Source organism: Hyperolius riggenbachi, unplaced genomic scaffold (genome assembly GCF_040937935.1).
Source record: "Hyperolius riggenbachi isolate aHypRig1 unplaced genomic scaffold, aHypRig1.pri scaffold_330, whole genome shotgun sequence".
NCBI classification, from domain to species: domain Eukaryota; kingdom Metazoa; phylum Chordata; class Amphibia; order Anura; family Hyperoliidae; genus Hyperolius; species Hyperolius riggenbachi.
The window spans coordinates 25,962-52,318 of NW_027152541.1; the positions used below are offsets into that span (position 1 = coordinate 25,962).

At 49.0% G+C, this 26,357-nt stretch overlaps 1 protein-coding gene across 1 annotated transcript in view; it reads right to left on the reverse strand.

The window, feature by feature from the left end:
* LOC137543896 (REST corepressor 1-like) overlaps nucleotides 1-22,874 on the reverse strand; it is a gene marked incomplete at its 3' end in the record, with an annotated part of 48,829 nt that extends 25,955 nt beyond the window's left edge. Inside the window, exons 1-2 of the mRNA XM_068264968.1 lie at nucleotides 22,548-22,874; nucleotides 22,400-22,459 (exon numbers count right to left, since the gene is read on the reverse strand). Of these exons, the coding sequence (XP_068121069.1) occupies nucleotides 22,400-22,459; nucleotides 22,548-22,713 (226 nt within the window). The remainder of the gene's footprint in view (nucleotides 1-22,399; nucleotides 22,460-22,547) is intronic.
* Between the last annotated feature and the right edge of the window lie 3,483 nt (nucleotides 22,875-26,357).

Here is a 26,357-nt window from a genome sequence, read left to right on the forward strand (position 1 = left end):
CCCACGCCGTCCTCTGTCCCACGGGGGTCTCTCCGCAGCCCTCCGAACAGCCGGCGACTGTGCCGACTGTTAGTTTAATATTTACCTTTGCTGGCTCCAGCGGGGGGCGCTGTGGAGGCTTTCCGTTCCGAACTACACGGAAATACCCGATCTCAGTCGGGTCCGCTCTACTGCGCAGGCGCCGGAAACTTGCGCCTGCGCAGTAGAGCAGACCCGACGGCGATCGGGTATTTCCGTGTAGTTCGGAGCCGACAGCCGTCAGAGCGCCTGCGCTGGAGCCAGGAAGGTAAATAATGACGTCACCGCTGCCCGGACTCCACGGAGGGCTGCAGCGAGACCCCTGACGGATGGAGGACGGCGTGGGAAGCCTCATTAGGATCCGGAGGCTTCCCCCACCCGAGGTGAGTACCCCCCAGGGGATCTTTTTATGTTACAGATCCTCTTTAAGGTAGCCACTAACTGTTCAATTTCTAGCAAAAAATCGTCTGAGCGATCAGATAATACTGAAGAAAAATCGTTCACTACACTATCAACGAACCAATCTCTGCTTCCTATCACAACCAAACAAGAAAATACAAATTTTGGTTTGACAAAAATCCAAATCGGACGACTATTTTTATAATCGTTCGTAATCGGTTGTGCCCATCAATGGAGATTATTTACAACCAATCCGATCAGAATTTCTAATCGTTCAAACGATTTTTCGCTAGGATTTGCACCATTAGTGACCATATTAAAGTCACCTCATGGGGGCGGGAAGGGTCTTCCACATATTAATCCTCCCCCATGAATAGCATTAGCATGTGAAAGAAAAACTGGCAACAATGTGTCTGCTGTAGCTGAACACCATTCTGAAGGCTACATACAGTTAACATATGAATAAATAGATAAATAGAAAATACCTTACTGAAAGGCTGGATGTCATTTTCCTCATTTAGTCAGGCAGCTCACACAGAGCATCTTTGTCACATAAAGACAAATCACACTGTTTCTGAAACACAAACATAAGCCAGAGAGGGGCTCAAACTCCCCATAATGTGAAGTGTGTGGGAAGATAAGATACAAGAAAGCACAATTCTGAGGCTTTACAAAGGAACAGACTGACTGTGTAGCATCTAATACCTGAATTCCCGAGTCACTAAGGAGCCACACTGCGTATTCGTAAAGTCATAACTCCCCCCCCCCCCCCCCATTAACAAACTCACACGAAAGATAGAAATAAGATTACTAACTCAGGGCTCATTCACACCCTAAAAACGCTTTTTCAAGGATTCCCTATGAGAGGAGAGTTCACATCTGAGCGGTTCGTTTCCGATCAGCAAAGCGCTGCCTGTAGCTTTGAGGCGATTCTGCCTCAATGGAAGGTATAGGAAAAAACATAAAACACTCACACAAAAAATCACTTTGTGCAGCGATTGCGTTTTTAAAGGGGAACTGAAGTAAGAGGTATACGGAGGCTGCCATATTTATTTCCTTTTAATCAATACCTGTTGCCCGGCAGCCCTGCTGGTCTATTTCTCTGCAGTAGTATCAGAATAACACCAGAAACAAGCGTGCAGCTAGTCTTGTCAGATCTGACTTTAAAGTCTGAACCACTGAAACACCTGATCTGCTGCATGCTTGTTCAGGGGCTATGGCTAATAGTATTAGAGGCAGAGGATCAGCAGGGCTGTCAGGCAACTGGTATTGCTTAAAAGGACAAACATTAGAGATGTGGCGAACGGTTCCCGAACCGTTTGCCGGCGAACATCTCCAAATCCCTGGGGCTCTTACTACTTCCGGGTTGCACTGACCCGGAGTAGTACGCCTGCGCTGCCCGGCGGAGCGCGTCCTAGATCGCGCTCCTGTTGCCGGGCACTTTCTGCGCGTGTGCGTGACGTCATGAACGACGTCACGCTCATGCGCAGAGAGTGCCCGGCAACGGGAGCGCGATCTAGGACGCGCTCCGCCGGGCAGCGCAGGCGTACTACTCCGGGTCAGTGCGACCCGGAAGTAGTAAGAGCCCCAGAGATGTCTAATAAACATAGCAGTCTCCATATACCTCTCTCTTTAGTTTCCCTTTAAGAATAAATACATTGTATTTATTTTTTTCTGGGTCAAAGAGTTCACTTCAAACAACCAAACATATGTAGGATATCAACCGATTTAAAATTTGTTCATACCCGTCTCACCTAAATACTAATTCTTAATAATAAACCAAACACAATAGGGAGCGCAGGGCAATTCATGCATATACCGTACTTTTAATTCCGTCACTATCAAAATACACCAATCAATGACCAATAAAATCTAAAAATCTCATATGTCATACCACCTGCACCTAGCCTGTAACGTCTTTTCCCTAGCCTTTGAGACTGCATAATGCAGGGTCACAGCGCTTTGAGTCCCCAGGGAGAAAAGCGCTATATAAATATTATTGTTATAGGTGCACCTATATAGAAATGGAATCCAGTAACCCTTTAGACCCCTTTAAAGGTAGTAGGATGAACAAAGGACACGCTTGCCATCTTCAGCCCCTCCTTGTGCTAGTAGCGCGCCTCTGGTATATAACCGTATGCGCTCATTACGTATATGCACAACCCATCTACCACTGCACTCAACTGGGTCACCCGGATGTATCGATACAGCAGTGCCGCCGCTCCTTCCATAGACATGGCACTTGATCTATAGTGAAATATGGATCAAGTGCGATGTCTATGGAAGGAGCGGCGGCATTGCTGTATCGATACATCCTGGATGTGAGTGCCGCGAGTACCGGCATTGTGCGGGTGACCCGGTTGATTTTAATGGTCGTCGATTGGTGTATTTTGATAGTGACGGAATTAAAGGTATATGCATGAATTGCCCTGCGCTCCCTATTGTTTTTGGTTTATTACAAAGAGTTCACATCCTGACTTGCGTCAGGGAGTGAATTAAAAAAAACGCTCTGGGAAAAGTGCTTAGAAAAGCGCTTTTAACAAAAAAACACCGCCCACCCAAGCGCAGGGAATTGCAAAAAAAAAAAAAAAAAAAAAAAAAAAAAAAAAAAAAATAAAAAAAATCGCAACACAAAAATGCCCAACGCCAACGGAATGCAATGTGAATAAGGCGCCAGAGATTATACTATTACTAGCGCGAATGCGATCAGGGCGGATCTGAACTCAGAACTTGCTCTCTGCCCTAAAAGATAAGCAACAGCATAATAACCTTTACAGAAAAAACATTTCTTTGTTACAGCTGATACAAATCCTGATCTGCTGCATGCTTGTTCAGGGTCTATGGCTAAAATTATTACAGGCAGGGAGTTCAGCAGGACTGGCAGGCAACTGGTATTGATTAAAAGAAAATCAATATGGCAGCTTTCATATCCCTCTCACTTCAGTTGTCCATTAGGCGAGATGTTAAAAGGAACCTAAGAGGGTTATGGATTTTTCCTATTAAACAATACCAGTTGCCTGGCAGCCCCACTGATCTCTTTAGTTGCAGTCAGGGCTGTGGAGTCGGTACAAAAATCTTCTCCGACTCCTCAGTTTATGAAACCACGTCTCCGACTCTGGGTGACCAAAATTGCCCCTACTCCGACTCCACAGCCCTGGCTGCAGTAGTGGCTGAATCACACACCTGAAACAAGCATGCAGCTAATCCAGTCTGACTTCAGTCAGAGCACCTGACCTGTATGCTTGTTCAGGGGCTGTGGCTAAAAAGTACCAAGGTGGCCATACACTGGTCGATTTGCCATCAGATTGGCCAACTGATCGATCCCTCTCTGATCAGAGAGTGATCGTATGGCTGCCTTTACTGCAAACAGTTTGTGAATCAATTTCACTATGAAATCGATTCACAATCTGTGGAGCTGCCGCTGACCCCTTCCCATCCCCCCCCCCCCCCCCCCCTCACATACATTACCTGATCCAGCCGGAGCGAGTCCCCCAGTCTCTGCTGTCTTCTCCTCTCTATGCTCCAGCTTCACTTTACTTCCTGCCGGGGGAAGTTTAAACAGTAGTAGGCGCTCTACTGTTTAAACTTCCTGTCGGGACAGGAAGTGAGTGAAGCCAGCCGGAGCCCAGCGTGGAGAAGGGACAGCATAGACCAGGGGACTCGTGCTGACGGAACAGGTAATGCACTGCCGCTATCGACGCACTCCTGATCCACCGGCGAGCGAAATCTTACGCACGGACGAGAACAATCGATTTTGGACGGAAATCGATCGTTCGGTCGGCGTTTGCGCAACGATTTCACAGCAGATTCAATCACAGTGATCGAATCTGCTGTATATCGGCGGGAAAATCGTTAAGTGTATAAGCCCCTTTAAAGACACAGGATCAGCAGAAGAGTCAGGCAACTGGTATTATTTTAAAAGGAAAAATCCATCTTTCTCAGCTTAGGTTCTCTTTAAAGAAACACTGAAGCCTCTTAAAATACATCTTTTTATTACAAAAAGCTGTTCAACATTATTGCCCGAACTAAAACGCTGCACCCCCGCGGCTGAAATCTAACTAAATCCCCCCAAACTCCCCTCACAAAATCCACAACTTTCTTGGTCGTGGATTTTGCTGCCCTGTGTGCTTCCGTGAGAGGCAGAGCTTTCAGCTGCAGCTCTGCCTCACACGCGTCTATCAGTGCGTATCTCCGCCTCTCCCCCGCCACTCTTAGAAGACTGAGAGGGGCGGGGGAGAGGCGGAGATCCACGCTGATGGACACGTGTGAGGCAGAGCTGCAGCTGAAAGCTCTGCCTCTCACGGAAGCGCTCCCCGCAGTGTGCCCCGGGGAGTTTGGGGGTTTTAGTTAGATTTCAGCCGCGGGGGTGCGGCGTTTTAGTTAGGGCAATCATGTTGAACAGCTTTTTGCAATAAAAAGCTGAATTTTAGAAGACTTCAGAGTCTCTTTAACATCCTGTATTTACCAATTATCTCTCTGCATGGCAGAGGTGATTCCTGAGCTGAGAGGTCAAATTACAGTGGTGATTAGTCACAGATGAGGGGAAATTAGACAGGCTAAACTCCCCAAATACACACAGGGTGCATTTCTCTATGTTTTCCTTCTGCCATGTGCAAGAGTTCGGGTCCACTATAATGGGGGCAGTAAGGCATAGTGCTTATTCCATAAAGCAGACGGCATTGGGCCAAGTGCGATTATGTACATCATCCAATCCGGATGAATCTTCTGTGGACGAGGCAGGTTGCCGAGGTTATTGCAGTGTCCACGGTTTTAATGAGCTAGTCCAATTACTGTTTAATTAGTCACTGCGAGTCAGCCGCCAACTAAGCCAGGAAAATATCGCCATTCTGCGGTAAAGACATGGACATCGGCCAGAAAACGTACACGCACTGCTTCAGCTGGAAACCAAAAATCGCAAATAAGCACTAAAAGCAGAACAAGACAGACTGAACGTAAAAAGGTGGCCACACACTACACAACATCAATATTATGATCCGCACTGCAATGCCGACCAAAATCCAACACCGCGTTTCAATGCAGTTAAAATCGTTAACACTTAAGGACACCCGAGGACATCCTTCTCCAAAACAATGACTTAAGATTTTGCACAGTTTTATTTAATGTTTAAATCTAGTTTTTAAGTTTTAACTGCTTTATTGTTTTTGCTCAACGACACAATTCATTGAAGTATGCCAGAGCTAAAATCTATGAACTATTGATCCTTTTTATCTCTTTCCTGCTCTCAGAAGCTATTTTCTGCTAGGAAAATGCTTTATAGTTGGAATTTCTTATCAGTGAGGGTCACACTGTAGTCACTTCCTGTCTGAGTCAGGACTGAGTCAGCCACTTACATACCTGATATTTAACTCTTTCAGGCAGAGAAAAAAAAAAAAAAAAAAAAAAAAAGGAACACAGCATAGTTATTAGTGTGTTTAGCACTGCATATACCCATGTCTATCTCATCATGTCACCTCAGGTATCCTTTAAAGGACAACTGTAGTGAGAAGCAGTGTTCTCCCCTTGGCTCTTTTAGCCGGGTGCTCCACCTGGCTAGTTTTGGTGAGCACCCGGCTGTCATCGGCTCACCTCCTCCTATTCTAAGAAGAGTTGTGCACAGAAGCACCGGCCCTGCATTCTCTCATCTTGCCTCACCCAGCTACTTTATCATGCATACAGAGGCTGGATCTGCCTATACAGCCCAGCCTCTGTTGCTATTCCAAACCCCCCTAAGGTCCCCCTGCACTCTGCAATCCCTCATAAATCACAGCCGTGCTGCTGACAAACAGCTTGTCAGAGCTGGCTGTGTTTATCTCTATAGTGTCAGTCTGCTACTCTCCCCGCCTCCTGCAGAACTCCAGTCCCTGCCTGCATCCCTTCCCTCCCTGCTGATTGGAGGGAAGGGACAAGGGCAGGGACCAGAGCTATGCAGGAGGCGGGGGAGCAGCTGAGACTGACACTACAGATGTAAACACAGCCTCACAGCACGGCTGTGATTTTTGAGGGATTGCAGAGTGCAGGGGGACCTTAGTGGGGTTTGGGATAGCAACAGAGGCTGGGCTGTATAGGCAGAGCCAGCCTCTGTATGCAGATAACATTCTTTAAACACACCTCGGGTTCTCTTTAAGCAATACCAGTTGCCTGTCTAAAGTGCTGATCCTCTGCCTCTAATACTTTTAGCCATAGACCCTGAACAAGCATGCAGCAGATCAGGTTTTTCTTACATTGTCAAATCTGACAAGATCAGTTGTATCCTTGTTTCTAGTGCGATTCAGACACTGCTGCAGCCAAACAGACCAGCAGGGCTGCCAGGCAACTGGTATTGTTTAAAAGGAAATAAATATGGCAGCCTCCATATACCCATCACTGCAGTTGTCCTTTAGGCAGTTAAAGTTCAACCGCTTCCATCCGCACTGATTGAAATCTCTACGCCCTGTTCGTGACCTGTTATTCCTGCAAGAGCGCAGTAGTTGATCGGACTCACGGTCTCGCCGCTCTTGCGCCCCTGTTCGCGTCGATGCACCTGCAGACCGCAGAGATTTCTTATCTCTGTCAGGAGCCAATCTCATTGGCGATCCCCCAAAATATTTAAATATTTTCAGAAAAAAAACAATATTGCTGTTGATGCTAGATTAAATGTTACCCCCCCCCCCCCCCCAATACATTTCAGTTCCCAAAACACGGTTATTTTCAACATGTCCGATCTGAAGGTGGCCATACATCAGGCGACTTGGCGGCCAATCGTCCACCCAATTCGCTTATAATAGGCGTGTGTGTGTAGGCGTGTGTAGGCATTGGCGTGTGCGTGCGTGTGTAGGCGTTGGCGTATGTGTAGGCGTGCGCATGCAGGCGTTGGCGTATGTGTAGGCGTGTGCGTGCGTGTGTAGGCGTTGGCGTATGTGTAGGCATGTGCAGGCGTTGGCGTATGTGTAGGTGTTGGCGTATGTGTAGGCGTGTGCGTGCGTGTGTAGGCGTTGGCGTATGTGTAGGCGTGTGCGTGCGTGTGTAGGCGTTGGCGTATGTGTAGGCGTGTGTAGGCGTTGGCGTATGTGTAGGCGTGTGCGTGCGTGTAGGAGTGCATGCGTGCGTGTGTAGGCGTGTGTGTAGGCGTGTGTGTGTGTGTGTAGGAGTGCGTGCGTGTGTGTAGGAGTGCGTGCGTGTGTGTGTGTGTAGGAGTGCGTGCGTGCGTGTGTGTGTAGGAGTGCGTGCGTGCGTGTGTGTGTAGGAGTGCGTGCGTGCGTGTGTGTGTGTGTAGGAGTGCGTGCGTGCGTGTGTGTGTAGGAGTGCGTGCGTGCGTGTGTGTGTAGGAGTGCGTGCGTGTGTGTGTAGGAGTGCGTGCGTGTGTGTGTGTGTAGGAGTGCGTGCGTGTGTGTGTAGGAGTGCGTGCGTGTGTGTAGGAGTGCGTGCGTGTGTGTAGGAGTGCGTGCGTGTGTGTAGGAGTGCGTGCGTGTGTGTAGGAGTGCGTGCGTGTGTGTAGGAGTGCGTGCGTGTGTATGAGTGCGTGTGTATGAGTGCGTGCGTGTGTGTATGAGTGCGTGCGTGTGTGTATGAGTGCGTGCGTGTGTGTAGGAGTGCGTGCGTGTGTGTAGGAGTGCGTGCGTGTGTGTAGGAGTGCGTGTGTGTGTAGGAGTGCGTGCGTGCGTGTGTGTAGGAGTGCGTGCGTGTGTGTAGGAGTGCGTGCGTGTGTGTGTGTGTGTGTGTGTGTGTGTGTGTGTGTGTGTGTGTGTGTGTGTGTGGGAGTGCGTGCGTGTGTGTGTGTGTGTAGGAGTGCGTGTGTGTGTAGGAGTGCGTGTGTGTGTGTGTGTGTAGGAGTGCGTGTGTGTGTGTGTGTGTGTAGGAGTGCGTGTGTGTGTGTGTAGGAGTGCGTGCGTGCGTGTGTGTGTGCGTGTGGGAGTGCGTGTGTGCGCGTGTGTGTGTAGGAGTGCGTGCGTGTGTGTGTGTGCGCATGTGTAGGCGTGTGCAGGCGTGCGTGCGCGTAGGAGTGCATGCGTGCGTGCGTGTGTAGGCGTGTGTGTAGGAGTGCGTGTGTGTGTAGGAGTGCGTGCGTGTGTGTGTGTAGGAGTGCGTGCGTGTGTGTGTGTGTGTAGGAGTGCGTGCGTGCGTGTGTGTGTGTGTAGGAGTGCGTGCGTGTGTGTAGGAGTGCGTGCGTGTGTGTAGGAGTGCGTGCGTGTGTGTGTGTAGGAGTGCGTGCGTGCGTGTAGCAGTGCGTGCGTGCGTGTAGCAGTGCGTGCGTGTGTGTGTAGGAGTGCGTGCGTGCGCGTGTGTGTAGGAGTGCGTGCGTGCGCGTGTGTGTAGGAGTGCGTGCGTGCGCGTGTGTGTAGGAGTGCGTGCGTGCGCGTGTGTGCGCATGTGTAGGCGTGTGCAGGCGTGCGTGCAGGAGTGCGTGCGTGCGTGTGTGTAGGAGTGAGTGTGAGTGTGTGTGTGTAGGAGTGTGTGTGTGTAGGAGTGCGTGTGTGTAGGAGTGCGTGTGTGTAGGAGTGCGTGTGTGTAGGAGTGCGTGTGTGTAGGAGTGCGTGTGTGTAGGAGTGCGTGTGTGTGTGTAGGAGTGCGTGCGTGTGTGTGTGTAGGAGTGCGTGCGTGCGTGCGTGTGTGCGCGCGTGTGTGCGTGTGTGTAGAAGTGCGTGCGTGTGTGTGTGTGTGTGTAGAAGTGCGTGTGTGTGTGTGTGTGTAGAAGTGCGTGCGTGTGTGTGTGTATAGGAGTGCGTGCGTGTGTGTGTGTGTATAGGAGTGCGTGTGTGTGTGTGTATAGGAGTGCGTGCGTGTGTGTATAGGAGTGCGTGCGTGTGTGTATAGGAGTGCGTGCGTGTGTGTATAGGAGTGCGTGCGTGTGTGTATAGGAGTGCGTGCGTGTGTGTATAGGAGTGCGTGCGTGTGTGTGTGTATAGGAGTGCGTGCGTGTGTGTATAGGAGTGCGTGCGTGCGTGTGTGTATAGGAGTGCGTGCGTGCGTGTGTGTGTGTGTATAGGAGTGCGTGCGTGCGTATAGGAGTGCGTGCGTGCGTGTGTGTGTGTGTATAGGAGTGCGTGCGTGCGTATAGGAGTGCGTGCGTGCGTGTGTGTGTGTGTAGGAGTGCGTGCGTGTGTGTGTGTGTAGGAGTGCGTGCGTGCGTGTGTAGGAGTGCGTGCGTGTGTGTGTGTGTAGGAGTGCATGCGTGTGTGTGTAGGAGTGCGTGCGTGCGTGTGTGTGTAGGAGTGCGTGCGTGTGTGTGTAGGAGTGCGTGCGTGTGTGTGTGTGTGTAGGAGTGCGTGCGTGTGTAGGAGTGCGTGCGTGCGTGTGTGCGTGTGTAGGAGTGCGTGCGTGTGTGCGTGTGTAGGAGTGCGTGCGTGTGTGCGTGTGTAGGAGTGCGTGCGTGTGTGCGTGTGTAGGAGTGCGTGCGTGTGTGTGTGTGTAGGAGTGCGTGCGTAGGAGTGTGTGCGTGTGTGTGTGTGTGTAGGAGTGCGCGTGTGTGTGTGTGTGTGTGTGTGTGTGTAGGAGTGCGCGTGTGTGTGTGCGCGTGTGTGTGTGTAGGAGTGCGCGTGTGTGTGTGCGCGTGTGTGTGTGTAGGAGTGCGCGTGTGTGTGTGCGCGTGTGTGTGTGTAGGAGTGCGCGTGTGTGTGTGCGCGTGTGTGTGTGTAGGAGTGCGCGTGTGTGTGTGCGCGTGTGTGTGTGTAGGAGTGCGCGTGTGTGTGTGCGCGTGTGTGTGTGTGTGTAGGAGTGCGTGCGCGCGTGTGTGTGTGTGTGTAGGAGTGCGTGCGCGTGTGTGTGTGTGTGTAGGAGTGCGTGCGCGTGTGTGTGTGTGTGTGTAGGAGTGCGTGCGTGTGTGTGTGTGTGTGTGTGTGTGTGTGTGTGTAGGAGTGCGTGCGCGCGTGTGTGTGTGTGTGTGTGTAGGAGTGCGTGCGCGCGTGTGTGTGTGTGTGTGTGTGTGTGTGTGTGTGTGTGTGTGTGTGTGTGTGTGTGTGTAGGAGTGCGTGCGCGCGTGTGTGTGTGTGTGGGAGTGCGTGTGCGCGTGTGTGTGTGTGTGGGAGTGCGTGTGTGTGTGTGTGGGAGTGCGTGTGTGTGTGTGTGGGAGTGCGTGTGTGTGTGTGGGAGTGCGTGTGTGTGTGTGGGAGTGCGTGTGTGTGTGTGGGAGTGCGTGTGTGTGTGTGGGAGTGCGTGTGTGTGTGTGGGAGTGCGTGTGTGTGTGTGGGAGTGCGTGTGTGTGTGTGGGAGTGCGTGTGTGTGTGTGAGTGCGTGTGTGTGTGGGAGTGCGTGTGTGTGTGGGAGTGCGTGTGTGTGTGTGGGAGTGCGTGTGTGTGTGGGAGTGCGTGTGTGTGTGTGGGAGTGCGTGTGTGTGTGTGGGAGTGCGTGTGTGTGTGTGGGAGTGCGTGTGTGTGTGTGGGAGTGCGTGTGTGTGTGTGGGAGTGCGTGTGTGTGTGGGAGTGCGTGTGTGTGTGGGAGTGCGTGTGTGTGTGGGAGTGCGTGTGTGTGTGGGAGTGCGTGTGTGTGTGGGAGTGCGTGTGTGTGTGGGAGTGCGTGTGTGTGTGGGAGTGCGTGTGTGTGTGGGAGTGCGTGTGTGTGTGGGAGTGCGTGTGTGTGTGGGAGTGCGTGTGTGCGTGGGAGTGCGTGTGTGCGTGGGAGTGCGTGTGTGCGTGGGAGTGCGTGTGTGCGTGCGTGTAGGAGTGCGTGCGTGTGTGTGTGTGTAGGAGTGCGTGTGTGTGTGTGTGTAGGAGTGCGTGCGTGTGTGTGTGTAGGAGTGTGTGTGTGTGTGTGTGTGTGTGTGTGTGTGTAGGAGTGCGTGCGTGTGTAGGAGTGCGTGCGTGTGTAGGAGTGCGTGCGTGTGTAGGAGTGCGTGCGTGTGTAGGAGTGCGTGCGTGTGTAGGAGTGCGTGCGTGCGTGTGCGTGCGTGCGTGCGTGCGTGCGTGCGTGCGTGCGTGTGTGTGTGTGTGTGTGTGTGTGTGTGTGTGTGTGTGTGTGTGTGTGTGTGTGTGTGTGTAGGAGTGCGTGCGTGTGTGTGTGTAGGAGTGCGTGCGTGTGTGTGTGTAGGAGTGCGTGTGTGTGTGTGTGTGTGTGTGTGTGTAGGAGTGCGTGTGTGTGTGTGTGTGTGTGTGTGTAGGAGTGCGTGCGTGTGTGTGTGTAGGAGTGCGTGCGTGTGTGTAGGAGTGCGTGCGTGTGTGTAGGAGTGCGTGCGTGTGTGTAGGAGTGCGTGCGTGTGTGTAGGAGTGCGTGCGTGTGTGTAGGAGTGCGTGCGTGTGTGTGTGTGTGTGTGTGTGTGTGTGTAAGAGTGCGTGCGTAGGCATTGGCGTATGTGTAGGCGTTGGCGTTTGTGTAGGCGTGTGCGTGCGTGCGTGTGTAGGCGTGTGCGTGCGTGCGTGTGTGTACAAGTGCATGCATGCATGCGTAGGCGTGCGTGTAGGAGTGCGTGCGTGTGTGTGTAGGAGTGCGTGCGTGTGTGTAGGAGTGCGTGCGTGTGTGTAGGAGTGCGTGCGTGTGTGTAGGTGTGTGTGTAGGCGTGCGTGCTTGTGTGTGTATGTATGTGTGTGTAGCGTGCGTGTGTAGGAGTGTGTGATGCACACGGCTCATTGTATAGGCCTTATGATGAGCAGAAGGCAGCTCTGGCCCCCTGCTGTTCTGCAGAGCTGGAAGTCAAGCAGCCCTAATTAGGACCTGGCACTACACTGGCACACTGATACTTGTAGTTCCTCGACTCCATGACAACGGGAGGGCTGATTGGCCAACACCTACCACCGCGATGTACAGATATATCAGCTGCTCACTCCCCCCTCATGTGATTAAAGAGCAGGCCTTCCCTAGTGAAGTGCAGACAAAGGAATACAACATAAGGCGACACATTGCGAGATAACAGAGGGGAGAGTTTGCAGAGAGGCCCGTCGTGCTCCGCCACACTAGGTTAGCACGTTGGCAGAACACGTTTTCCCAGCTTGCTATTCTAACTCTGGACAGCAGGTGGCGAGAAAGAGAGAGAGTTGGTTTCTGCTCGATGCAAACATTGTCAATTAGCAGTTATTACAGCTTGCTTACAAACTGCATGCATTTTGCTTGGAATTCAGCATATCAAGATCTGCAGATGTGCATCGGATCACAAATTATAGTCAAGCAGGAATTAACATCTCACTTAGGGCTGGGACCCACTAAAGAGATTTTGGGGCAGACAACTCCGAAATCAAAGTTTTATACATACCTGGGGCTTCCTCCAGCCCCCTTCAGGCTAATCAGTCCCTCACTGTCCTCCTCCGCCACCTGGATCTTCTGCTATGAGTCCAAGTACTTGAGCACTATTGCGCAGGTGCAGAACGCTCCTGGCTGTGGAAGCGGCATGCGCTGACTGGCTGAATTACCGGGACTCTTAGCAGAAGATCCAGGTGGTGGAGGTGGACATCGAGGGACCGATTAGCCTGAAGGGGGTTGGAGGAAGCCCCAGGTATGTATAAAACTTTTCATCCGTCTCAGGTACCCTTTAATTCGGAAGCGGCCGCTGCCTAAGCAGGTAATAGCAGCGGCGGCCGCGGGGGGAGCGGGGGGCCGGGAGCACTACCTACCTATGCTGGGCACTATACTGGCTAAACTGGGCACTATACTAGCTACACTGGGCACTATACTAGCTACACTGGGCACTATACTAGCCATACTGGGGCACTATACTAGCTAAACTGGGCACTATACTGGCTAAACTGGGCACTATACTGGCTAAACTGGGCACTATACTAGCCATACTGGGGCACTATACTAGCTAAACTGGGCACTATACTAGCTAAACTGAGGCACTACCTACCCATACTGGGCGCTATACTGGCTATACTGGGCACTATACTAGCTATACTGGGACACACTGGGGGGCTGCACCAATCCAGCATTTCCTTCCCCCGGCTTATATGGGGGTCAATCATTTTTCCCTGTTTTTTGAGGGAAAAGTTGGGGGGGGGGGGGGGGGGGGGGGTCGGCTTATATGCGGGTCGGCTTATATGTGAGTATATACGGTAAATAGTCCAGGAACAGTTGAGATAATAAAAGTCAGATAACAGCCCTCTCCACGACTAACTTAGTCGGAGAGCTTAATGGCTTGTTTGCATAGAGATAACATCTGGAGTTTCTCAACTCTTCCTGTACTGGAAACAATTACACTGATGTATCTGATCTTAATGTTTTATTTCTTAGCTGTGCTACACATACAAATCATAATATCATAATTTTTTTTTTTCGCTTCAGTGTCTCTAACTCTAAGAGTTCGTTCACACTAGGGGCGTTTGACAATTTTTAAGCGCTGGTGATTTTCAAAATTCCCCTGAAAGCGCATGTGCAATTATTTCCTATGAGAGAGTTCACATCTGAGCGGTTCGTTTCCGATCCGCTCAGATAAGCGCTGCTTGGGCCATTTCTGAGGCGATTCCGCCTCAATGGAAGGTATAGGAAAAACGCTCACAAAATAGTTTTGTGCAGAGATAGCGTTCACGTTTTTAGGAATACATTCATTGTATTTATTCTTTTCCGGACTAATGAGCTCACTTCCTGACGTCAGGAAGTGAAGAAGCGCAATCACTCTGCAAAAGCGCTTAAGAAAACCGTCCAACGCAGAAAAATAAAAAAAAAAAAACGCTTCAAAAAACCGGCCAACGTGGACTGACCGCAATGTGAACAAAGCCTCAAGCAGGGCTGCTTCACAGCACATGCCCATATTTTGTGACACAGGAATTCTAGCGGCAGAGAGGCCCCGTGGGACATGGTAAAGGTAGCATTTCACACTCTGCCTACTAGCTGCTACATGGTATATTTAGAACAGAGCCCGCGGATTGGACCAAGGGCTTTAGGCTGGTTTCACAGTGGGGCGTTAAAGTCCCACGTTACAGCAGCCAGTAACGCTGCCTAACTCACAGCACTGTAAAATCAATGTGCTGTTCACAGTGTCTACGTTGAGTTACACAGTAACGCAGCACGTTTAAACAAAGTGATGCATGCTGTACGTTATACTGGGCTAAGCAGCGTTAGACTGCCTGCACATGCTCAGTAATGTTGGAGGAGGAGGTCTCCCCTCCTCCTCCGTGGCCAGCCACATGGCTAATTAATATTCACTGCACTGCAGAGACTCGTGGTAGGACTGTAGTGTTGTCTGGATCATGAACGAATTGTTCATTTGATCCGGATCTTTTTAGTGAGTCGAATCATCCAGATCACCACAATGAAAGATTCGGTTCACAGTGGATGTCTGTCTGGAAGAAACAGGAACATACAGAATGTACAGTGCAGGGAAAGTCCTGTCCTGTTAGTCATTTCACCCACTCTGCTTCCCTAGTAAAATGATTCAAATGAATCGGTTCAAAGATCCGGATCTTTTCAATGATCTGATTCAAATGATCCGAATCCTGAAAAAGATCCGGACTTCCTATCACTAACCTGGAGCGGCTGCTTTGAGAGCCGCATAACGCGGCTCAATCTGACGTCCAACTTCAACACCACCCTGCGTTGCGTTTGGGGCAGGTTATGCGGCCACAACGTCCCCTAAAACGCAACGTCTTGGTGGGAAAGTAGCCTTAAAGCACTTAAACCAAAATTCCACTTTATTGGAAAAAAAAAAAAAAAAAAAAACAAAGCAACAAAAATGCATCAATGCTGCTTTTTTTTTCCTTCCAGCAATTTAAGGTCAATAAAATGCCAATCCAAACTTCAATTATCAGCCGGCAAATGTTTTCCATAACTGACAATAATAAGCGTTGCAAGCCTGGAATGTACACAGTGCAGACTGCCCAGCTATCTCCTCTTCCTGCATGAGCCAGAGCAAGAACAATCCATGCTTCTCCACACCTGCACTAACTTGGTTAGTATCAGTTTTGCTACAAAAAAAAAAAAAAAAAAAAAAAACACAGAATAATTTCGCACCATTTTCCAATATGATCCTGGCAAGAATAGCCATATCTACATGGGGAATGGCAAGAAAATGTCAAGCAATCCAGTGTACTCTTGCTGGAGCACTTATCGTATTTTCAGGGATCACTGAAGATCTGCCCAGGCCAAACTCCGCCCCGTGGGCAAAATCCGGCCCTTGGAGCCATCAGATTTGACCCTTGGGTGATTTACCCACTACCCCCGTTGCATTAAGTATGACCCACTCTAGACCACAAGAAAAGCTATACTGGAGGTTAAGCCCTTGATCACCAGGGAAGCCATATGGGGAGGAGGAAAGCACTAGATACCAGGGAACTGTACAGCAGGGAACTGTATAGGAGAGGGAAGGGGGGGGGGGCAGACACCAGGGAACTGTACAGGAGAGGGAAGGGGGGAGGGCAGACACCAGGGAACTGTATAGGGGGAAATAGGGGGCCACTACACACCAGGGCCCATAAGCAATTAAGCTTTTCTCCCCTGGGCTATGCTCACTGAAATTCGCTAAACACACTCTAGGCAAGATCAACATATTTGTGCACAATTTAAAAATAAAAATACATGAAAATTGTACTTAAAAACCATCAGCACTTCCAGACATATCCTTCTGGAATAAAAAAAACAAAAACAAACAAACAAACAAAAAAAAAACCACACACTTTCTCTGGCTGCGCAGCCTGATAATCTTCATCAGCAACTTCCCTGGAGGCTATAGGTGCAGAAACTATCTAGGCTGCAGGCAGACTCAGAATATTATAATTACACATTATAAAAACATCTCCAATCACCCTTCCCAGGCCAGGGGCGGAAAAATGTGTACAGGATTCAGCTGCTGCCTGTAGGAGACGCAAGCGTCATCTGACAACGCCAGCGAGACAGAGCCGTGTGCCAGCAGGAGGCGCAGTGACTACTGGCTCCAACTCACAGTGCAGCTAGAGCACCCCTCTGCTGATAACATACCCATCTCAGCTGACTGTGCAGCACGCAGATTCCCAACAACCTGTGCAGCTGAATCATAAGCTGTGCCAGCAGCAGCGATGCAAAATATTCATGCCAACTACCAGAGCAGCAAAATATTCCAACACCTCTCCCCTGCACCAAAACTAAAAACACACACTCTCCAAAATACTCCACACAGAAGCAGAATGCGGGCACCATCCAATGCAAAACAATTTATAGTGCCAGTCCAGCAAAATCCAGCAGACAGTTATTAACAGCGGCATTTGCTCGTGTCACTGTGCCTTTAAAGTGAACCTCCGGACTAAAAATCTACTCAGCAGAACTGAAAAGGCTTGGTGTTTCTTTAACAGTTTCCCAGCATCAGAACTTTGTTTTTCTTACCAAAGTATCATTTTTAGCTGCATTTTTAGCTAAGCTCCACCCATCAAAGAAAACTGCCCGGGCTTTTTTCCCTGATGCTGTACAGAGCATGATGGTATTTCCTATGTTGTTATTCACGTTGCCTAGCAACTGGGAGAGGTGCTCAGGACACAGGACAGTTGGAACTGTGTCTCATGCTCCTTGTCACCTCCTTTCAACCAAAAAGATGGCTGCCATCATGAAATCAAACATTTGCCTGCTCTTTTAAAAACAGTGTGGGTAAGAGATTACCTATCTATTTTAATTAACATAACTAATGTAACTTAATGACAGTATATTTGTTTAGGCTGGAGTTCCTCTATAACATGACTAGAATGACCGGCGATAGACTTTTGTGTCACTACAGAGTGACCAAGTGTAGAGATGTGAAATGGCGGCCATTGCCAGGTCATTCTAGTCTGCTTCTGCGTATCGCATGTTCTGCCTTTTCTCTACCCACATGGCTGGAGCACCACAAAGAGCCATTTCAGCAAAGAGTGGAGACATCGCCTATACATGGCGAGATCGCTTACAACTTTTATCTCGTATGTACTGAGCACTCCAAAATACTACTTCCTCTACTTATATGTAACCCCTAAATAATACAACACCCCTCACTGAGTCCTTCACTTTACCCACAAAGTAGATCAAGATCAGCTAAAACTGTTTGTTCAACTTTCACAGCAGATTCGATTACTATCAGCCCTGTCAAAGATCGATACAAATGCAACGTGGTCACCTGATCAGAATATCTGACCTAAATGACTCAAAACAATGGACTGTGCAATAAAAAAAAAACCTCACTTAAAAAAGGGGGCAGTTGGGAGTGCGGCAACATTCGATTTCAGGACAATCCAACCCAACCGGTCATCGACCCTCTTGCACAGGACAGAAGTAAAACAGAGAGAAATACACGCTGTATGTAGAGTTTCGTCTGTCGAATTCCCCCTCGTCTGTCACTAATCACAACTGTAATTTGATCTCTCAGGCGTGTCAGCTGACTGCCTCAGCAGAGCAGCTAATTTGTAAACAAAGGATGTTAAGCCTTTGTCTGCTTCCATGAAAGCAGGAAGTAGAAACTGCAGATTTACTGCAGGGTTTGTATCAGCTGTAACAAAGAAATGTTTTTCTTTAAAAAGGTTATTATGCTGTTGTTGCGCATCTTTTAGAGCAGAGAGGAAGTTCTGAGTTCAGGAAGGCTTTCAGGACCAATTTTTCACTAGTGCGGAAATCTGGCCGCATCCGCAATCTTCCCCGCAGGCAAATCGTGTGGTGAAACTGCCATGGGGATAATGCTGCAGCCGTCCCAATCCCTTGTCATAGTAATTCGGCCGACATTGCGGCCAGTTATTGCACAAGTGGCAGTGGTACTTGCAGAACAGGAAGTCCTATGAGACACGCGGCAGCTAGTGGAAAGGTACCCTAACTCTAAACCTGTACAGTCATGTGATCAGTCCTGGACCCACCAAACAAAATGACTAAAATTCTCAGGTTTAGTTGCTATTCCACTAACATGCACACAAAAGTACCATGATTCAGATTGCTAGGTTCCCTCTCCCACTGCTCCATTCGAGTGTCAAAAAATCTAGTACGTGCATAGCTGAAACCGTGTGAGGGTCAGCCTTACAGCTTGCTGCACGTGGTTAAGTCGCGGTACAACGCACAGCCACCTGCGCTGAGAATAATGTGAACAAGTGTTGAATGAGGGATGACGATAGCAAGGAGTCTCAGAAACAAACGTTTACCGTCAGCAGGGAACGGCAGCACATGGCGTGCTCGGTGCAGGAGAAGATTGTGCAGCAAGCGCAGAGGGACAGTGATGACTACAACAGCGAGTCCCTTCCGTGTGTAGCTGCAGCAGTGTGTGTTCTGTCTGCAGAGAATGCACCTCCTTGCCACTGTCTGTACACAGAGTCTTCATAGTAATCAGGCTCTCTGGGGAGCAGAGGATCGGCTGCGGACATGAGCAGCAGATGCAGTAACTGTGTGCGTGCAGCAGGTGCAGAGTGACAGTGATAAGGATTACAAGAACAGCGAGTCCCTTCTGTGTGTAGCTGCAGCAGTGTGTGTTCTGTCTGCAGAGAATGCACCTCCTTGCCACTGTCTGTACACAGAGTCTTCATAGTAATCAGGCTCTCTGGGGAGCAGAGGATCGGCTGCGGACATGAGCAGCAGATGCAGTAACTGTGTGCGTGCAGCAGGTGCAGAGTGACAGTGATAAGGATTACAAGAACAGCGAGTCCCTTCTGTGTGTAGCTGCAGCAGTGTGTGTTCTGTCTGCAGAGAATGCACCTCCTTGCCACTGTCTGTACACAGAGTCTTCATAGTAATCAGACTCTCCCAGGAGCAGAGGATCGGCAGCGGACATGAGCAGAAGATGCAGAAACTGTGTGAGTGCAGCAGGTGCAGAGCGACAATGATGACTACCACAACAAGTGCCTTGCAGAGGATCGGCAGCGGACATGTGCAGCAACCGTGTGCACGCAGCAAGTGCTAATCAATAGAACAAAATAGTCATTGAGCTGCTAGTAATTCCAGCATCAATGAAAATTGTATGCTTAAACTGGTCAGCCAGATGCGCTACCAGCTCTTTGACAGGCCCAGTGCTGCATACAATTTGCAGATAAGCTGCAGCACAGCAACAACGCACCAGGCAGTAGAAGGAATCTATGAACAGCGAGTGAGTGAATGATAGAATGATAGAAGTAAAAATATTAAGCAGTAGCAGACCCATAGTGCAGCCACACAGGACACTCCTTGCACTATAGAGCAGGTGTAACTGGGGTGGGGGAGCAGCAGCCCCTGCAGGGGCCACACTTGTTTTAGGACCCTTGTAAGGTGGGCCCCCAGGAGGTGAGGTCACCAAGGGGAGGGAAGGGGTGTGACCATTAAGGGAACCCCATCAAAGTGCCCTACAGGACATCCCCAACAGCTATAGTCAAGTTTAGGGGACCGAGCAGAAAACCGCTCTCCAATCACAGCACCCTCTAAAGCAAGAAGCATTGTGATTGGTAGAATAATGTGGGTGTGGCTTAACAACCTGATACTTAGCAGTTCCAAAGGGAGCCATGTACCAAACAGTGGAATTTCCTTATGAGCTTTCCTGCTGTATTCCCTAACCTAGACGAGCGCCACAATATAAACTCCATACAGAAGAGATCTGCAAACAGCAAGCGAGTAATGGCACAACATGGTAATATTTATTACAGTGGCAGCCCCAGCACAGGGCGCCCCCTGCAGCACAGCAGCAATATAGCACTACACCATGCAGTACATGGAAAGTGTAGGCGGCAATTGTAAAGATGTATAATGCAGCTGCAGCCCCCCCCCCAGAAACAGGGCGCCCCCTGCAGCACAGCAGCAGTATAGCACTACACCATGCAGTACATGGGAAGTGTAGGCGGCAATTGTAAAGATGTATAATGCAGCTGCAGCCCCCCCCCAGAAACAGGGCGCCCCCTGCAGCACAGCAGCAGTATAGCACTACACCATGCAGTACATGGGAAGTGTAGGCGGCAATTGTAAAGATGTATAATGCAGCTGCAGCCCCCCCCCCAGAAACAGGGCGCCCCCTGCAGCACAGCAGCAGTATAGCACTACACCATGCAGTACATGGGAAGTGTAGGCGGCAATTGTAAAGACGTATAATAATGCAGCTGCAGCCCCCCCCTAGAAACGGGGCGCCCCCTGCAGCACAGCAGCAGTATAGCACTACACCATGCAGTACATGGGAAGTGTAGGCGGCAATTGTAAAGATGTATAATAATGCAGCTGCCACCCCTCAGAAACAGGGCGCCCCCTGCAGCACAGCAGCAGTATAGCACTACACCATGCAGTACATGGGAAGTGTAGGCGGCAATTGTAAAGACGTATAATAATGCAGCTGCAGCCCCCCCCCCCCCCTAGAAACGGGGCGCCCCCTGCAGCACAGCAGCAGTATAGCACTACACCATGCAGTACATGGGAAGTGTAGGCGGCAATTGTAAAGATGTATAATAATGCAGCTGCAGCTCCCCCTAGAAACAGGGCGCCCCCTGCAACACAGCAGCAATATAGCACTACACCATGCAGTACATGGGAAGTGTAGGCGGCAATTGTAAAGACGTATAATAATGCAGCTGCAGCCCCCCCTAGAAACAGGGTGCCCCCTGCAACACAGCAGCAATATAGCACTACACCATGCAGTACATGGGAAGTGTAGGCGGCAATTGTAAAGACGTATAATAATGCAGCTGCAGCTCCCCCTAGAAACAGGGCGCCCCCTGCAACACAGCAGCAATATAGCACTACACCATGCAGTACATGGGAAGTGTAGGCGGCAATTGTAAAGATGTATAATAATGCAGCTGCCACCCCCCAGAAACAGGGCGCCCCCTGCAGCACAGCAGCAATATAGCACTACACCATGCAGTGCATGGGAAGTGTAGGCGGCAATTGTAAAGATGTATAATAATGCAGCTGCCACCCCCCAGAAACAGGGCGCCCCCTGCAGCACAGCAGCAGTATAGCACTACACCATACAGTACATGGGAAGTGTAGGCAACAATTGTAAAGACGTATAACAATGCAGCTGCAGCCACCCCTAGAAACAGGGCGCCCCCTGCAGCACAGCAGCAGTATAGCACTACACCATATAATACATTGCAAAATATAAGTAATTGCAGAGAAGTATATTATAGATTATAGAATTAGAATGATATAATAAATACAACATACATAATAATAGGGTAGCTGCAGCCCCCCAGCACAGCAGCAGTATAGCACTACACCATGCAGTACATGGGAAGTGTAGGCGGCAATTGTAAAGATGTATAATAATGCAGCTGCAGCCCCCCTGTGAAATAGGGCGCTGTGAAACAGGGCGCCCCCTGCAGCACAGCAGCAGTATAGCACTACACCATATAGTACATTGCAAAGTATAATTGCAGAAGTATAATATAGAATATAGAATGCATTACACCATACAGTACATAGGAAGTTTAAGTAATTGTATAAGCAGAATATAGAATATAAAGAAATACAATATATAGAATGAAGCTGCAGCCCCCCAGCAATAGCCGCACAGGGCGCCCCCTGCAGCACAGCAGCAGTATAGCACTACACCATACAGTACAGGGGAGCTATCAGTAATTGCAGAGAAGTATGAATAATAAATATACAATAAATATAATATATTATAATGATAGGGGAGCTGAAGCCCCCCAGCACAGGGCGCCCCCTGTAGCACAGCAGCAGTATAGCCCTACACCACAGTATATAGAAAAGTATAAGTAATTGCAGAGAAGTATAATATAGATTATAGAATGATATAATATAAATACAACATATATAAAATAGGGGAACTGCAGCCCCCCAGCACAGGGCGCCCCCTGCAGCCCACCAGCAGTACAGCACTACACCATACAGTACAGAGGAGGTATCAGTAATTGCAGAGAAGTATGAATAATAATATACTATAAATACATTATATATAATGATAGGGGAGCTGCAGACCACCAGGGCACCCCCTGCAGCTCAGTAGCAGTATAGCACTACACCATACAGTACATAGCAAAGTATAAGTAATTGCAGAGAAGTATAATATTGATTATAGAATGATATAATATAAATACAGTATATATAATGATAGGGGAGCTGCAGCCCCCCAGCACAGCCGCACAGGGCGCCCCCTGCAGCCCAGCAGCAGTACAGCACTACACCACACACTACATAGGGAAGTATAGGCAGAGTGAGTTCGAGGCTACCACCTCCCCCGTCCGGCGCCTCCTCGGCTTACCTGGGTCGTATTCGGGCACCACGGCCTGGTACTGGGCGCCCACCCGCATGCCTCCGCCGCCTGGAAGACACAGAGGGGACCGGTGAGGCTCGGGGGGGACATATCAGACATTAGTGAGGGGGGTGGAGAGTTCGAGGCTCACACTTACCCTGCTCCTCGTCACTGGAGGACGTGTTACTGCCTTCCTCCCAGCACTGCCCGCCGCCGCCTCCTCCGCTGCTGCTGCTGTGCCCGTTTAGGGCCAGAGTCCTGCTGCTGCTCCCGCGGCCCCGCCTCTTCCCGGACACCTCCGCCGCTGTCCCCTTCTCGATCATCGCTGGCTGCAGAGGATGGTGAGGCCGCCCCCCCGCTTCGCGCTCCTTCCTGCCTCGCAAGAGTCCAGCCACAACTTTCCTTCACATCGCCGCCCGCACCGGCCACTCTGCCTCAGCCACAAGCGGCTCTGAGAGGGGACACCCTAACTCGCTGCGGCCCGCTCGTCCCGCCCCTCCCCTCACGCTATTGGCGCACCGGCGATTTTGGAAAGAATCCGCTCCGCTGATTGGCTGGCGCTCCTGCCAGTCTCCTCGCTAGCGCGTTCGGTTGAGGCGCGTCACCTCTCTTGTCGGCTCTGGGATCACTCCGCCACTTGATATCTCTTCTCTCTCTTTTTTTTTTTTATGGTGGGCAATGGGGATTATTTGTTTTTCAATGGGGTTGGCGATGAGATGAGCCGAGATGGAGGGCAGTCGGGGGCAAAGCTCATGGAGAGGGGCCAGGGGGAGTTTGGGGGGTTTTAGGGGGACTTTGAGAGGAATGAAAAGAATTAGAAGTATAGGGACTACTTTTTCTGACTGGAGCGGACGGATACACGGAGCAGAGTTCTTTATCCTGGCTTGATGGAATGACATAAAAAAGAGTAATATAATAATTGGTGGTTCCCTCACTCCTGGAGGTGAAGGGGAAGTTCTGGACACTGGCTGGTAATTCATTCTATTAATAATTGTATTATTGAAGGTAGTGAAGGAGCAGCCTGATGTCCCTTCTATACTTCCTCTGCCCCTTGACTGGGCTGGGGACCCCCTGAGGCATCTGATGGGGCAACTTGTAGCATGGGGGACAGATCTGCCTCTCCAGCACCCTTACATGGAAGAAGGTTGCCCATTGTGGTACTGTATATATCAATATTACCCCTCCCCCCAATGATCATTAACAGCCCTGCTTGCAAAGAGCTTCTGCAGCAGCTGCATTCAGTGTCTACCCCCCTCACATCACAGCGGGTGCGCAATTTTAATAGAATCCATACAATGAAAAGTAGGAGAAAAAAATCAAAAACTGAATTGCGCACCTGTTTATTTTTTATTTATTTATTTTTTAAAGGGGAACTGAAGTAAGAGGTATAAGGAGTCTGCCATATTTATTCCCTTTTAATCAATACCAGTTTCCTAGCAGGCCTGCTGGTCTATTTCTCTGCAGTAGTATCTGAATAACACCAGAAACAAGCATGCAGCTAGTCTTGTCAGATCTGACTTTAAAGTCTAAAACACCTGATCTGCTGCATGCTTGTTCAGGGGCTATGGATAATAGTATTAGAGGCAGAGGATCAGCAGGACTGTAAGGCAACTGGTATTGATTAAAAGGAAATAAATATGGCAGCCTCCTTATACCTCTCTCTTCAGTTCCCCTTTAAAGAGACTCCGTAACAAAAATTGCATCCTGTTTTTTATCATCCTACAAGTTCAAAAAGCTATTCTAATGTGTTCTAGCTTACTGCAGCACTTTATACTATCACTGTCTCTGTAATAAATCAACTTATCTCTCTCTTGTCAGACTTGTCAGCCTGTGTCTGGAAGGCTGCCAAGTTCTTCAGTGTTGTGGTTCTGCTATGAACTCCCCCTTCCAGGCCCCTGTATGCACACTGCCTGTGTGTTATTTAGGATTAGAGCAGCTTCTCTCTTATCTTTTACAAGCTGGATAAATCGTCCTCTGAGCTGGCTGGGCTTTCACATACTTAGGAATTACAGACAAGGGCAAAGCTGTTTGCAGGAAGAAACAAGCAGCCTGAAACTTCAGTGCATGAGAACAGAAGGAAAGAAACACACAAATAATCTCTTGAGATTCAAAAGGAAGGCTGTATACAGCCTGCTTGTGTATGGGTGTATTTTCTATGTGTGGACATACTGTACATCAACCTACTTCCTGTTTTGGTGGCCATTTTGTTTTTAACCACTTTTAATGCGGCGAGGAGCGGCGAAATTGTGTCAGAGGGTAATAGGAGATGTCCCCTAACGCACTGGTATGTTTACTTTTGTGCGATTTTAACAATACAGATTTTCTTTAAGGTAGGGGTCTCACTTCAGCAAATACGCAATGTATTGCCGCTGACAAAAAACGCATGCGTAAACGCCTATAATGATAGTTGTTTGTGCTGCTGCGTTTTCCCAAGGCATATGTGATTCCACATGGCAAAAAAAAAAAAAAAAGATATAACCTGCACCATTTTCCCACACAACACACGGTTTTCAATAGAAATCAGTGGCTACTGTTAAAAGGCAGGGGGGGTGGGGAATACGTTAGTTAAAATGCTCTGCAAATCGTGCAATTTTGCAGCAAACCGCTTTCGAGAAATCGTTCGCGATGCCCACAGATGCAGGTGTGGCCCCTCCCTTAATGATGGATAGCTAAGGCTGGGAGCACACTAGACAGTGCAGAAAACCATGAGTTTTCTGCATTGTGCGTTTCTGCATTTTTCAGTGCGTTTTTGATGTATTTGCATATTGCATTTTTTTCAATATATTTCAATGGAGTAACTCACACATCCTCTGCATCTTCGTTGAAACAGATGTGCGGATTTACAAGCGTTTTAGAGAAATAGGCTAGGAGCATAGTAGGCAGAATCGCTAGCGTTTCGGAAAAAGGCAGGCATTTCTGCACGCAATGAAAGTCTATGGGCTGCATAAAAAAATTGCACACATCAGCGTTTTATAAAGAGCGTGTTTCAAAAAGCGCAGCTGCATATTTCTCAAAAACGCACATTATGTATTTTAATGGGCGCTCAGAGAACTGCATTTTCTACATGCATTTTTGACGCTTTTTTATTAAATAAATATGATACTGTATTTTACTCCATTTAAAAAGAGAAACTATTGGAAAAAACGCAAACACACCAAAAATGCAAATGCGAATAAAAACACACAGAAAATACATCTGCGCTGCCTAGTGAGCTCCTAGCCATGTGCAGCAAAATGTATAGATGTGTGTTTTTTTTTTATGCAGCCCATACACTTTCATTATGGGCAAAAATGCATGCGTTTCCCAACGCTAGCGATTCTGACTAGTGTCCTCCTAGCTGCAAGGTGCTAATACACAGCACAAGTTTTAGCGAACAAGCATATTCTTTTGAGGTCATTCAAATTAAAAGAAAATATTATATTAATCGATCCACAGCACTAAGGAATCCAACTTGTGCGTATCTCCACCAGATAGGAACATATCTTTGGAAAAATCCGTCAAGCGGAACGATAATGTAGTTGAGGAAACGACTGATTGGGCCCATCGGCTGCTATGTCTTCATACAATACAATCTGAGCGATAAATCCATCATTCGTTTAAATTTGTAACGTTAATGGGCATCTTAAAGCAAACCTGAACTGAAAATTAAAGGGGAACTGAAGAGAGAGGAATATGGAGGCTGCCATATTTATTTCCTTTTAAGCAATACCAGTTGCCTGGCAGCCCTGCTGATCCTCTGCCTCTAATATTATTAGCCATAGCCCCTAAACAAGCATGCAGCAGATCAGGTGTTTCAAACTTTAAAGTCAGATCTGACAAGACTAGCTGCATGCTTGTTTCTGGTGTTATTCAGATACTACTGCTGAGAAATAGACCAGCAGGACAGCCAGGCAACTGGTATTGATTAAAATGAAATATATATGGCAGCCTCCGTATACCTCTTACTTCAGTTCAGTTACTTCAGTTC